The following is a 15,464-nucleotide window of genomic DNA, read 5'->3' as shown; positions in this document are numbered from 1 at the left end:
ATCGCGATTACGGATACACGAAACTTTTTACGATCGACTGTATTTTTGTTTGTCGTCAGACTTCACTGTTCAAGATACGAGAGACGTTAGGAAATAAGAGATAATTTTATCAGTGTTAAATATCACGTTTAGAAAAAAATGAGCATACGTTGATTTCTCTTTAAAAAAAAAAACTTTAAGAATTAATAAATATTATATTTATATAAACTTATATTTATATAAATATAAAGCAAAGTGTTAAATTTTGGCTGTTTTTTGGCTAACATGAAGAAGTTCTGAAATATATTGTAAATTATTTTAAAGGACAACTTAAACGGAGTCGAGTGACGTATCGCTTATTTTCTAGGAACATGACAGAAATTGTAATCAAAATTAATAAATTCTAATATTATCTTTAATGAAAAAAAGGTTTTAAAGAAGACGTCTCAAATTATGCAACAAAGATTATATTATATTATTTAAACACATATATTATAATTTGATAAGCATTGTTATTCAAAGCTAGGATTTGAAAGCAAACGAATATTCTGGATTCTTTGTCATCAGTCGCGTAGTAAAATCTATAGTAAAACATATAGTAGATCAGTTTGTGAAAGACATTATTATTTTATTTTTTAATACCTTCTATTATGCATTATTGCCGCATCTTCTGAAAATGTACGTATTTATTGCGATTTATGAAAGTTATAATTACTTTTTTAGATCTAAAAAAACATAAGAATTTTGGAGGTATCTCTTGCCCTAATTGTAAGATATACACTCAACTTCTATTAACTCTTAGTTACTCGTGTCTAAAACAGTTACACAAGAATACAAAAGGCTCTGTGACATTCTGCGCAAACAATCAAGGGTTAAGTAAGCTTCTATTAATATAATTTGTACATCTTAGAACTTCTTTATGTTAGTCGAAAGAGTCAAAACATTCTCTTTTAAATATATTATATTTATATACTGTAACATGTGTATAGATATAAATAAAAATATATCTATACACATCAATATAATTTTTTAATTAACGCAGTTATTAATAATATTAATATGATGCGACACACGTGAAGTATACCTACTTTCTACTTGTTATATACGGTTGACAAGCATGCATTGCTCATTCGGCATCTTATGCATGAGCATGTATCGCATGAATGTATTCGTATATTCTTTATGTAGTTAGAGAGCATGGAAAAAAAAGTACCGTGTAACACATGTGGATATAAGGACTATTAGCGGCAAATTGTTTACCTGATAGAAATCTCTGCTACAAGCTAGGGTACAAAGTAGGTAAGCTAATGAACGTTATGTGTGTTGCGTACGTTGTAAAGCTCCGAAAGGCTCCGAGGCTTCAAGACGTAAGGAAAGAAGCCGCAGCAAGTCACCATTCAGGAGCTTCCGCTGGAGAAAGTCCGCCAAGTCGCCGAGTTTAGATCGCAGTGGCGTGAGTGATGATGAGCACAGTATTCCTGGTAAGTGAATGAGAAAAGAGATTAACACGATCGACAGTAATTCGTAATTACACTTGTTACAATGTTTACACTCGTTAGACACCACACATCTTTTTTTTCTTTTTTTTTACACAGTTTTGTCGCTGAATTGCTCGCGCGATTATATTTATTAACTTGCTTTATATGTGTATATTTGCAGCGCAAATTATGAAAACGGATGGTCTAGCTTGATGTCCGATATTAAACGATATCACTGTTCGAAGAAATCGGAAATATAATTACCTGATAGGTTTTAATTCATGTTTACAGAATTCTAAATTACTATCGGAATGTTATTTAGGTGGAAACTGAGATTAGATAGAGAACCTGGCATTTAATCTCTTCACTAATCTATGTTTTAGTTACGTAGGTTTCTAATAATTACTTTATCTCGCTTCTGTGTATTCAAGAAGACAGCTGTAATGATTATATGTTATCTGGGAAGATATTCTTGGATACTAATTGTATCTCATCAATTATGCATTACACCTAACAAATTAAGGAATAAGATGAATAATCGGGGCTTGTTTTTTTTTTCAAGTGCTATGTTATGAACATAAATGTATAGTGTTTGATTCGTTGAAAAATTTAAACTTTAACATTTAAACAAATACATTGTCTAAATTAGAATAATCAGGAATTGGTAAATTAATAGAATCCTTATAATTGAATTTTTTTATAAGTGTTTGCCATCGAATGCGTGTTGCGACTAATCTTAACAATAATAATAATAATAATTTCACTGATTATTTGCAGCTTTATCGTTCACTCAAGCAAAGGACGCAGGCTGGCGTTGTTCTTGTATAAATAATTTATAATGCATTCGAAATGTTTTAGCAAATTGCTTATAAAGTAGTAGATAGTAAAAATACATTACCTTTTCCAGAACCGCGAAGTCCGGGTGACGACGAGTTCGAAGGGCCGTTGCAGCGAAAGCACGAATGGGAAAGTACGACGAAGAAAGCGTCCAATCGCTCTTGGGACAAGGTGTACATGGTCGTACGCGGGCAGAGCTTATGTGTATATAAAGATCAAAAGTCGTACAAAGCCTCGCCCGATCAACCGTACAAAGGAGAGGCTCCTCTTGACTTACGAGGCGCGACTATTACCGTAGCGAGTGATTACACTAAGAAGAAACATGTCTTCCGAGTAAAGTCAGTATTCGATATTATACGTACATTATGCATATTATGCGACATTGACGTAATACCATTCTAAATTTTTTTTTTTTTTTTTTAATAGGTCGCAAAGCGGATCCGACTTCCTGTTCCAGGCCAAAGACGATACCGAAATGAACGACTGGGTGTCCGCATTAAATCAAGCGGCACAAGGAACATCAGGTGCAGGCACATCTAGGGCTCACACCTTGCCAGCTCCGACACAAGCCGAAACTAAGCGACGTAGTTTCTTCACTCTCAAGAAAAAGTAAGTGTTCATTGGGAAATTTTGCTCTATTGCAATATCGTACACGAGAATTTTTAAATATTTGAATCAAGCGCAAGAGAATTTTAAGCGATTACCGAATAAGTTGTGTAAAAAAATTTTACAATGTTGACAAATAAAATATTCTCTCTTACATCGTAATAAAATTCTAAATCTACATAATTGACAATGTTGCGAATATTTATATTATTACGAATTGTATGAGTTAATAAGTGGTTTTGCAGCGTTTAAAGTCAAGACGTGTAATCTTGTATATAAGGTGTTATTTTGTTATTATCTTGCTTCCTTTCGAACACGTCCCGATGAAATTGATAGAGAATATTCTGTTAGCAAATAAAAAAAATACGCGTTTATCATCTTCCATCACTTTACTTCCCTTTAACACAACATTCCTCATATTCCATTTCACCACACTAATTTTTCTTCTTCCGCAACAAATTTTTTCTGGATTTTCTTCAGCTCTTTCAGTTTGAAATATTGTTTCAATTAATCATTAAACGATACGATAGCCAATATTTTATTTGGTTATTGTAGAGAACATTATTCATCGTCATTATCATTCATATCACGAGTGACGGACGATCATCTCGTAAAGCATAAGCCAGATGATCCGAGAGGATACGCGCCCTCACTCCACATCACTACGAAATCCATTCGTCGTTCCTATCGCATTCGATCATATTGCATTTATCATATTTTAGAAAAGCCAAAAAGTAGAAAGCGATACCAATGAACGTATGAAACTGTACACAATTGGAACAACATTTAGAAATGCGGTGAGTCGCACACACAATCCTCTAAATCATTCTACCGTCGTACACTATTGCACGATTATAATTCGATCATTATTCCAATTATTTTTCTTTTTTTATTTGATCTTGCGTTATGACCAGCTTCTGGAAAAATACAATAGGAATGTTTTTCCAATTGTGAATGCGGAATGATCACGTAAATTCTTTGAAACGAAGAGGATTTAGATGTGTGTAGAGCTTTCTGTGTTTCGCCAACAAATCTTTAGCAATAAAGTACTTGAGCGATATAGGAAAAATTATACACGAGAAGAGATTCTACATCAATGTAAATTTCTGCAGAGAGTCTACTAGCTGAGATTCTCGTGCAGTAATACGATACGTGAAACGCAATTGTTCTCTACACCACATCTACGTAATCGACATCTACGTAAATAGGTGCTTTTTAATACGCATATGTATATCTATCCGCTTTCGTTTTGAATACTTTTTTTATTTCGCATAAGGTATAGTGTGTTATGTAGATACTCAGATTATTGTGTATCATTGTCGAATTCTATATTGTAGCTATGTTCGACCACACCCGCTTCTGACATCGTCATTTATTCTTCATGCTTTTTCTGCTATCAGAATATTCCCAGGAACTTTTATCGTAGAGGTAACCGATCGTCCGCGCGTCTACTTTCAGACGCGCGCGGGACACATATTGTACAATATGTGGTTCCTTAAAGACGGAATACTTGCTATTTTTATATATTAGATATATTAGTTTTAAGTGATATATAATTGTTTATGATGCGTTGAAATTCTTATATGGTAGCATATCCTTCTTGTGTAACATATGTATTCCACAAATAATAATAGTGTATAAATGCATACAAGCTGCAATAATTAAAAGTAGATCGAGTATACAAACTTTCTTTCGAGCGATGATTTATTGTCAGTTATTGCGATTTGTCTTAATTTGTCTTAAATCTTTGCTGATATTAAGCTTCCTTTAACGCAATTCATTAAATATCTTGAAAAATCGTAAAACGCATTTTAATGATTTACAAAAATTTTGATTTCCTATAGTATATCCTTTCTCTTGTAATCTCGCCGTTGTACATTCGATTACTAAATTGTGAAACAAGAAGTAATATGGAAGTGACAGTTATTGGTTGTCCTGATGATAAAATGTAATATCACCTTTCACGTTTACTAATTTTCAGCTAAACTGGAGCAGTGAAGTACGGTGCAAAGCCGCTCGTAATGCGTCTGCACAACATCGTGTTTGTGAGAAATGATTTCGTCGCTCTACGTGGTTAAAGCAACGCTAATATAAAATTAGAGAAGACATGGCCAGATGGTGTTATGAAATGAATTGAAGGACGGAGATTGAACGGGTCTTTGAAAACGCCTACTTTCGAAGAACGGAGATATTTAACGGTTATATGTTGATATTTACAAGTGTAGGCTATTGAAAGTCTAATTAAATTCGGTTCTTCAATAAATTTTGGACACTTTGCAATATTGCTAGTTGAAGAACAAGCGACATTTTTCATGTCCCATGTTAGCGTGATCAGACTTTTGACGGGATTTAATTACATTCTTACGTATATATGTATATGTAGTCACGCATTAAGACGCACGATCATTTTCTTGTCACGGAAACGATGTCTTCTGTGTGGTATGAAGTATTTTATAAGTTGCTGCGATGTTTTTACACACGGCAATTTTTTTTAAGAACGTTATTGATCGATAGAAGACGATAATTTGATCTTGTTGAGTCCGCAACGAACGTGGATTGGAGGAGATATATCTTAGATATGATTTACTATGATTTTTATAATTATTCTCTATGATGAGTATGCAGATTTTTTAAATGTTTTTTTTATGCATTTTATTTGCATTTTACGTGAGTTCTCGTGTTCAGAGCAGATATAATCTCCGACAATGTTGAGAGGACGTTGAGAACGATTCCAGCCGTATTGATTGCTTAGGATATATCGCTTTCGTTATCATATTATTGCACCGCAGTATTTTATTTGACTTCTTTTCCTGCAAACGTGTCTGTTTGCGTTCGGATGACTGCCATATATTTTAAGAGCCACACTAACTTGGGACATAATATTATATAAACTAGCTTTTAACAAATTGTTAAATATGCAGCGCCCTAAGGGAATAACGCATTGAAGAATTATAAAGAAAAATGTAATAACTAACAAGAGAGAGTTTCCCCCCCGTCCCTCCCTTTCCCTCACACGATCCCGTATATCACACGATTCTACAGAATTACAAGAGCATTTAAGAAAATATTCTGGACTCGCGCAAATGGTACAGTTTGTATTAAGTGAGCGCTTACGGTAAATTATTATAGCCGTATTATATCACTGTTGCGAATCATTTTTGTATCTCACTTGATTCCGACTCGACATTTGGCGTGACTACGCGGACATTACTCTTTTTGTAATTGTTAACTTTTTTAATATTTATCACCATCTTGTTTTCTTTTTCTTCATAGAGTATAGTCTCTATTTGGAAGTTTTAAGAGCTCCTCTTTGCTTCGAAAAAAACTTTTAGTTTAGTGTATCTTGGAGGAATTGTAACTGGTTTTTTTTAGTAAACGCGCGAGAAAATGGTACGTTTTATTCGCTTTTCGACTCGATGCGACTCGATCAATCAATCGATCCGGTGTGTGTACTTTGTCTCTTTGAAAAATAAACTGCGATATAGTATCCGATTCTGTGACTCAAATATGTGGGATATTTAAGTTCATATAGAAATTGTATGGTCAGCTAAGCTTAATTGCCAAGAGACTTGTATATACGGAGCTATATACACACTCAGACACACACATATACATTATGTCCGCGGGAGTAATTCTAATCAAAATCGATCGTACACCCGCTTTTATAATTTCGTGCATGTGCATTTAGCGAAGAACATTGAATATCAGAGTCGCATTGCTAAGCAGACACAACATTTGGTATGTCATAGCTATGTGTTTTATATATAAATATATCTATAAATATATAAATACAGAACGATGAAGAGTATTAAATTATAAGAAATAAAAATTATTATAATAGATTATATATAAATATATATAAAATAATTGTCGAATTTTTGACATGACGTGATTTTTTTCGTTTTAAAACGACCTTCCCCCGCACGTATTTCCAATAAACGTCTCGAGATACATTATCAGTGATTATTAGCGAGATTAAATGCAAATCTCTTCGAGCATTTTCATCTGACGAGGTCGCTTTGATACGAAAAAAATATGCATCATTAAATACTCGCTTAAATTTAACGTTTGGTTGTACATTTCAGATTGTTACTCTCGATACATTAGAACGCATTTGCAGTACAGTATATTCTCCAACGAAAAAAAGTACTCTCGTTTCTATTTATATCTAATCGCATTATCGGCTCTTGATTCCGTCTTCGCTTGTAAAACGGATTTGATATTCTCGCTTCATTCTTATATCATTGTCATCGTGCGAGACGCGAAAATGTGTAATTGTACGCGCCGATTACTTTTACCCTCGATACCTTCGTTAAGGTCAACGTGTAATTTTTTAATGTGCCTTTTTACAGCTTCGTTGAAAAATAAAAATGCGATCAAGTATCAAACGTGATTGATGCCAGCAGTAGAGACTTGTAGCAGCAACAACTCGACAGCGAATGTTCGTGAATCGAGAAAGTGAGATTCGTAGCCGTCTCTCACGAGATCAGTTCTCCCTCCAATTCTTTCTATTTACCCCGAGCCGATCGTTTGAAGCTGTGAGCCAGATGAAGTGAATAAACGCGAACGCGAATAATTTTTGTTTAAACAGTTGCATTGTTCGCCCTCATTGTGGCCGTTTTACGCGTTCGTTCGCGTTTGTTCGCGTTCGTTCGCGTTCGTTCGCGTTCGTTCGCGTTCGTTCGCGTTCGTTCGCGTTCGTTCGCGTTCGTTCGCGTTCGTTCGCGTTCGTTCGCGTTCGTTCGCGTTCGTTCGCGTTCGTTCGCGTTCGTTCGCGTTCGTTCGCGTTCGTTCGCGTTTGTTCGCGTTCGTTTGCGTTTGTTCGCGTTCGTTTGCGTTTATTCGCGTTCGTTTGCATTTATTCGCGTTCGTTTGCGTTTATTCGCGTTTGTTTACTCATCCAGCTTGTATTCGGCTTCACACGAGCGGTTTGCCAAGATACGTGACGCTACAATAGTCGACATGTGACAAATGCCGGCCTCAATGTCCGGCACACAAAGTTACATTTGCAAAATTGGTTCGTCGTTGTACTGCGGGAGCACGTGTTACCACATCGTGTCGCAAGCACAGCAGATCTATTTTCAACGGTATCGATTTTTGCGCAACATGCGGAGCCGAGGGAGCTTTAGAGGAAAAAAAATCACTCCGCGATAACTTTCGCTCCAGTTACGTCTACCGCGAATTATCGAATTATCGGGGATAAGCGCGTCTGTTAAAACAGATTCTCGCGCGCGCGTTTATCAAATAGGAATCAGCACGAAAGGGAGGGAAGACGCGAGTAGACGCGGATTTTTTGATTCCCCCCGCGAAATACCGCAAAAAAACAAAGACTGACAATATAATCGTTCGATATCGGCGCGATAACGCCCGTCCGCTTCTCGCTTCTTCATTTAATCGAATCGTTTCTCTTGGCGTGAGCAAAGGTAAGATATATACATTGTTCTCAAACGAATGTACTTCGCAAGGAGATATCATTTCGGAAAGGAGATCGGTATTTGTTTCTAAAACACGAAACTTGCTCTATTATGTTAATGCACCTGGATGAAAGACCTTTGTTGCCAGCAACTGAGACGAAACGACGACGGGCGTTACAGAGATATTGTTCGCCTGATCAATGGCGGTAAGAACAAACAAGACAACACGCAGATGTCGATACGCAAACGATATGAAGATACATGTAGAAGTGATTCGATAATATACTAGTTAACGTTTCGACCCAGTGTTGGGGTCTTCTTCAGTAATGACAAAAATCGAGAAAGCAGAATTTCAATATATCAATCGTTATATATATATATAAAGTCAGGCAAGATATAAAATTATTCGCGATATATACAGTCGGAGTTTACGTTATCATTATATATCAATAAAGGAAATAATCCAAAATAAATGTTGAGTATTACTATTTCAGTATCACTTTTTAGCAACGGTTCTGCTCTTTATAAAAGGAGACGATGATTAATATATAGATTGAAGTCCTTTTTAGATGCACATTTTTGTTGGATTTCAAGATAAAGTTTTATTTATAATTTTTATGCAGTATTTATACCGTTATCAAGGTAATATAAAATGGATACAATTTTCTAAATAATATAAAATTAATAATTAGATAATCATACCTGTAGATAATGTAAAGTTATACAGATAATTATAACATTGTTTCAGATAATTTTTTAGTTAATATAAAATTATTTTTGATAATTTTTTAGATAATTTCATCTAGATAACAGTGAATATTGATTTTATTGTAATATAAGCTTTAATAATCCAATCGACATAGTTATGTGTTTATTATATAATAGCTATAAGTTTCAGTATCACATTTTATATAATTTATACATTTTAATAATATACTATATATATATATATATATATATATATATATATATATATATATATATATATATATACACATATATTATAATGAAAGCAACGTTGTAGTCATATTTCAATTTTGTTCTTTTTTAAAAGTAGTGATGATGATACGTACATTTATATCATCTAATTATAATTAATTTTTTGCATAATTATAATTATTTTTTGGATATAACGTATAGTTCCAATGCGTAAATTTTATATATTGAAGCATCCCAGACTTGTTATATAACAATTACAAATTGTGTCGACTCTGGGAAGCGTCCTGTTACGTCCTGTTTATAATTTTTTGATAAAAGGAAGAACCAGAATACACTGCACATATAAAATATGAAACCACACGTATAAGAAAAGAAGAAGAAATAGGAACGTGAATATCTCCTGAAATCTGATTTTATGTATGACATTCTTTTGAAATTGTGAATTATGCTACAGTAAACTTAATTTATGTTCTTCTTCAAGATAATCTTATTTTGGAGATCAAAAGCTTTCCGAAGTTTGAAATGGATTCGCGCGACATAAAAAAGATAAATATATGGCAATGTTGTTTTCGCACTTTTTACTCTCTCGTGTTATGACTATCAACTATGATTAATCAGCTGTGACAGGTTATCATGTATCGGCGTGCGCTAATCGAATTTAGCGCAACATTCACGTTGTGATGCAAACTAGTGCGAATTACAAGATCAATCATTTCAATGCACCTACGTACTGTGCTCCGAATAAGTGACATAAAAGCGATATATTTATAAATTATAAATTCTGAATATTTTTGTTCGATATTTTTACAACTATTTTGCGTTACACGTAACGAACCGTTTTGTTGAAGTTATTAAAAAATTTAGTTCGATGCAGGTCAGAAAAAAATTTTGTTGATTAAATAAATTATGAAAGCTCAAACTGGTTAGCAAAATTTTTTGCAGCATTTTATTTCCATGCTTGGACGTTTAAATAATTATTTTAATGATCCAGCAAAAAATTATTTTCAGATTTGTATCCAGCTAAATTTTCAGATATACTTTAGCAAAATTATTCTTTTTATAGTAATGACAAATTTTAATCACGGAATTGAAAATTCTCTAATTAAGAGAAATCAATACGTATTTATAGACAATTGAGAATAGAGAAGTAAATTTGCAGTAAATTTTATTTTATTATTTAGGTCTATAATTTAAGTATTTAATTAAAATTCATTCATAAGAGATACTTACGAAATACGAGAATTATTAATAAATGCTCTTTTTAAATTTTTTTGACATATAGTATGTCAAAAAAATTTTAAAATTAATTCTATCAAATTACATTATTATAATGATAATATATTTGTTCCAGAAATTTTATTTTATTTATTTTTAGATTATAAATTGGACCAGATAATTCTTATAGATATTTTTGTCGTTGAAAAATCCATAAATAATATTGTTTTATTACGTTTTTTTTTTTTTTAGGAGATTGATGTTAAAAGTACTATAAATGGCATTTTTAAACTTAAATAGCTGAAAAATGTAATGTAAAAGTGCAATTTTATTTACTTGCACAAAAATCATTTTGTTATTGACTGCTTTATGCAAAATATTGTAGATAATTTAAAAGAAAAATAGACACGGTAAAAATTCGTTTATGCACTTACATAATTAGACCGTTTAATAAATACTATTTTGCAACACAAGTGAGAAAAGAGCTATATATTTCTGATATATTTTTGTTTGCTGAATATTATGCAAATTTTGCTATCATAATTTTATGAAGAATTGCGTCAAATAGACTACAAATCATAAATTTTCAAAATTGTTATTTTTCTCTAAATTGTGACGTGGTATCAAACTTAAACGAATTTGTGTTTATCGGACAGAAATATGTCCGGAATGACTATTCACATTCATATTGAAAATGGTATTCAACAATGTCATACAATTAAATAGCATAAGCGGATCATTACTGTCTCTCATTCTTTTAATTTATGTATAACTGTAACTTTTTGCATGAAATTCATGCTATTTAATTGTATAATGACATTGTTGAATACCATTTTCAATACGAATGTGAATAGTCATTCCGGACATATTTCTGTCCGATAAACACAAATTCGTTTAAGTTTGATACCAGGTCACAATTTAGAGAAAAATAACAATTTTGAAAATTTATGATTCTGTCCGCAGTAACAATCATATATATTATTGAGAATTCTAATACGTATCAACGGTCATATCCGTGCGATAATACAATTAAATTTTAGATCTACTTTTAACTTTTAATCCGCTTTCCAATTGAATTTTCCGTTTATTCTTATCACTCTTCAATTAAAACTAATTTCGGTTTTAGGCGAGTTTTTTAATTCATCGATTGATCAATCATACTAAGCGTAAATGCAGCTTTTATAGAACGGAATTGCATTTGCGCATAATTTGATTGACCGCCTTTTTATTAAAGGTCCTTTTTAATCAATGATAAAAATAAAGAAACAAAGAGAAGGGGGAAAGAATAATTTTATTTAAAGAAATATAACTAATTGTTACGTCCTTGTAAATAATCATTAAAGTATAGCCGAAAAAATCTGTTAATTCAAATATTCAGTTTCTGCTACCTGTAAAATTAAAGTTCAACTTTTATAAAAACATTGCGTGTACTAATGACCAGTAACCATCTTACAATATCTAAATAGATTGCAACGAAATAATTTTAATGGTTGTGCTCTCACAATTCAACGTGAATTATACGAGATATAATGCATATTCTACAACCGGATACATTCCACGACCGCTGTTCTTCCTCTACACTTTCAGAATAAATCACGCACAATGTAATCTCTCGACGATCTCAATCTAGTGATCTAATACGGGTGACATCTCGACTCAATGTCCGTAATGAGTTTAACGATCTTTTTATGACGAAGGTGAAAAGCCAACGGCCTGATTTAACTGCCTTCAGCGAGCATTAGTCAAGCCGCTAAATAAGTTATCGTAAATCGACCGTTGGATATGATACGCCAGATGGCTGAGACGCTTAAATTTCATGTAACTTGAACGCGCGCGATCGAAGCGGTTGAATGAAAATTTTGGCTTTCAGCCAGCATCTTCGGATCGTGGAGCACGTTGTGTGTCGCGGGCCCGGTTCTACGTGGACGCGCCAACAATAGGAAATAAGAGTGAGAAATAGAGGGAGCGTATATGTCATTATCTAATATACTTTTATTGTTGCTTCTGCGTGTCGACCATTAAAAGCATTCGGTCGCTCCCTCAATGCCGGCGATCCGTCGCCCGGCTTGTCCACCGGGAAATTTCCTCAGGCTTTCCATTACTTTTTCGTCCCTCCCTCGTTATTGATCGTGAAGTTGTATCTGGGTTGATTGTATTTGACACTTTCTCCTTTATGGACACGTCTCTTGCTATTATCTCCTATTAAAAGAGAGCAGATAGACAGATTCTACAAAGAAAGCGATTGTCAAGGCTAAATTTTATCATCTTCTTTTAGAAGAAAGCTGAACATTGAATCATATAACGGTATACACGCTGTCATATTTATTCATATTTGAACTATATGTATATACATACATTGAACAAAAAATTTTTATGTTTAAGTAAATATATTTATTTTAATATTATTTCCTCGATTTAAATAAATATTAACTAAATAGTACGAAGTGTAATTTATTTTAAAACTTAGGAAATATTTGTTTAAATCAAGGAAATGATATTAGAATAAGCATATTTACTTGAACATAAAAAAAATCCTTTTCACTGTATGAATTTTTGAAAGCCTCTAACAATAAGTTCAGAAATTACAAATAGCTATACACCATTTTATCTCAAAAGTTCTTAACTTAATATTTAAACTTGACGGCAGAGAATTTCTAGTATCTTCATTTAAAATAAATCAATAGAACATTTAATCTATATGTAATAGAATATATTAGATCTTATTAAATTCTCAATTTATCCTGATGGAGTGAGACATTAAATTCGATGTTGAATAACTTCGCTTTTCATTTTGTATTCAACTAATTGAAGTCGTTGCATACAAGTTTATATTTATCTACAAATGACATTATTCTTGTATGTACTATATATAATAGTCTTAGTCATATTTTATTCCGCAGCAAGAGAAATATAGCTTTTTCTTTTCAGCTATCTTAATTGCATTTATTGTCATGAATAATGATTCATCGCGTGGGTTGGAAAAGTCCAAATGAGGTACAGCAGATCCATTCGTTCGCGATCAATTTGTTGCAGCGCTCTCGACCAATTACAATATTTTCAAGAATATTAAGTTGGTTTATACAACAAACATATAGCAAACTCTTGTTTTTTTTTTAGAATTTTGCGCAATAATTCAGCTCTTGATGATTTTTATATAAAAATTATAAATTACCATACATATTTAATAAATTAATTTGAAAAATAAAAACAAGCTTATTTAGAATCAAAACATGGAATATGAGCGAAAAAGAGTTATAACGTTACTTCTTTTTTTAAGATCGATTCTCTTCTTTCTATCCTACCGTAAATTTCGAGTAATATTTTATCAATAATTCTTAATAATAAACATTAATAATTCTAATTATATAATATAAAAGTATAAAATAAAACTGTATATTTTTATTTATATGGGATAAATAAATTGATTCATTTTCGCAGAATAGAAAATGAATATATTGGCATTAATCGCGGAAAGAATCAAGAATTATATAATGTAATGTTGTTCTTTTTTTAAATTAATTTTTCCTTCTTTTCTTTGGAACGTAAATTTCGCATAATATTCTGAAGGCTAAAATCTACAATGTGCTCTTAGCCTTTTTGTTTCTTTCCTTATTGTCTTTATACCTCTTCGCGCAATGTTCTATGAAATTGGCAAGATAAAACTTGACAAAGAAATACGTGGCATCACGTAGTCGAAGCACGATCGTCGATAAAATATAGTACGTGAAGAAGCAAAAAGCAACAAACGGGAAGCAAAGAGCACATAGCAGATTAGCCTGATGGAAAAATTTTAGTGAAAACTTTTCATGACATTTTGCTATATTTTATTTTCATTTTAAAACATTTTTGTCTTGTAATTTCTTTAAAATTTTATCAAAAATTGTTAATTGGTCCCTAAAAAACATTTTGTTGACCATTTATTCTTATACTATATAACGACCGACGTAACGGGACAAGACTTTGCTTGCGTAGTACAAATTATTTTTGCACGTGATTTCTGAGTATTTATGTGCAAAATTTTCCTGAGTAGTCAGCACTTGCATATAATATGCACACGAAACATGTTCTACGAACAAAATCACGTAAATCTTTTTTATAAAGCTTACATCCGTATAACACGCAAAATTTGGACATTATAATAATTGTTATCTGCTTATTCCAAAGTGATTTTTTTTTGCAATTTCATCGAAAATTCACTATGTTCAATTTTAATAAAATGTCAATTTAGACAATTCGTTAATACAGAATATTCGCGCTTTTTTATTGCAATTTTACACAAATTTATTATGTTATTAAGACGTCGTTAATTTCTTACTATATAATTTTATGATTTTTTTATTGCAATTTGATCAAAAATATTTTATAATTTTAAATTAATAAAATTTTTTTAACAATTTAAATAAAACAAGACAATCTTAAGAGCCGTGCTGGATGTTGTGCGCCAAAAACAAAAACACATACCAAAATAGAGTAAATGCTTCGACTTTTAATAATCAGTCTTCAGTACAAATTAATAAAAGTCTGTGATATTAGTTTAAGCGCCTTAGTCTCCTCAAGACTACTTTTAGACTAAGGCGCTTTCCGACATGATTTGATCGGTTCGTTTTTTAAGCTGATGTCACAGACTCTTATTGATTCGTACTGATGAAGACTGATTATTAAAAATCGAAACGTTTACTCTATTTATTTTGGTATATATTTTGGTTTTTGGCATACACTTAGCATGGCTCTTGCCTTATTTGAATTGTTATTCATAGAAGCCTCGAACTTTGTTTTTGTTTTCAATTAAAAAAAATTTTTTTTATTTTTTTATTACACACGTATATAGTATTAATAATTTTTTGAAATTTTATTATATTGTTATTCGAAACGTTCCTAATTTAATTGTTAATTAAAATGTACGTGTTACATTCTTAAAAACCTAGCAAACGAGAAGACGTCAAATAAATGACATCTTATTGACGTCAGAGAGGCCATTAAGACGTTATTGAGACGT

The 15,464-nt window shown here is 32.2% G+C and overlaps 1 protein-coding gene across 7 annotated transcripts in view; it reads left to right on the top strand.

Annotated features, from left to right (window-relative positions):
* Positions 1-7,293, top strand: part of LOC105207953 (spectrin beta chain) — a 43,948-nt gene extending 36,655 nt beyond the window's left edge. For 4 of the 7 annotated variants that reach the window (XM_039452974.1, XM_011177640.3, XM_011177644.3 and 1 more), the window contains 4 exons: positions 1,320-1,460; positions 2,365-2,632; positions 2,721-2,903; positions 4,882-7,293. In XM_039452974.1, coding sequence (XP_039308908.1) covers positions 1,320-1,460; positions 2,365-2,632; positions 2,721-2,903; positions 4,882-4,885 — 596 coding nt within the window. In that variant the 3' untranslated portion in view covers positions 4,886-7,293. Of the gene's footprint in view, positions 1-1,319; positions 1,461-2,364; positions 2,633-2,720; positions 2,904-4,881 lie in introns of those variants that run through there. The other 3 variants (XM_011177646.3, XM_011177645.3, XM_039452975.1) reach the window with 2 other exon arrangements.
* The last annotated feature ends 8,171 nt before the right edge of the window (positions 7,294-15,464 follow it).

Source organism: Solenopsis invicta, chromosome 8 (assembly GCF_016802725.1).
Source record: "Solenopsis invicta isolate M01_SB chromosome 8, UNIL_Sinv_3.0, whole genome shotgun sequence".
Classification (NCBI taxonomy): Eukaryota; Metazoa; Arthropoda; class Insecta; order Hymenoptera; family Formicidae; genus Solenopsis; species Solenopsis invicta.
This window is presented reverse-complemented; position numbering and strand designations above follow the sequence as displayed.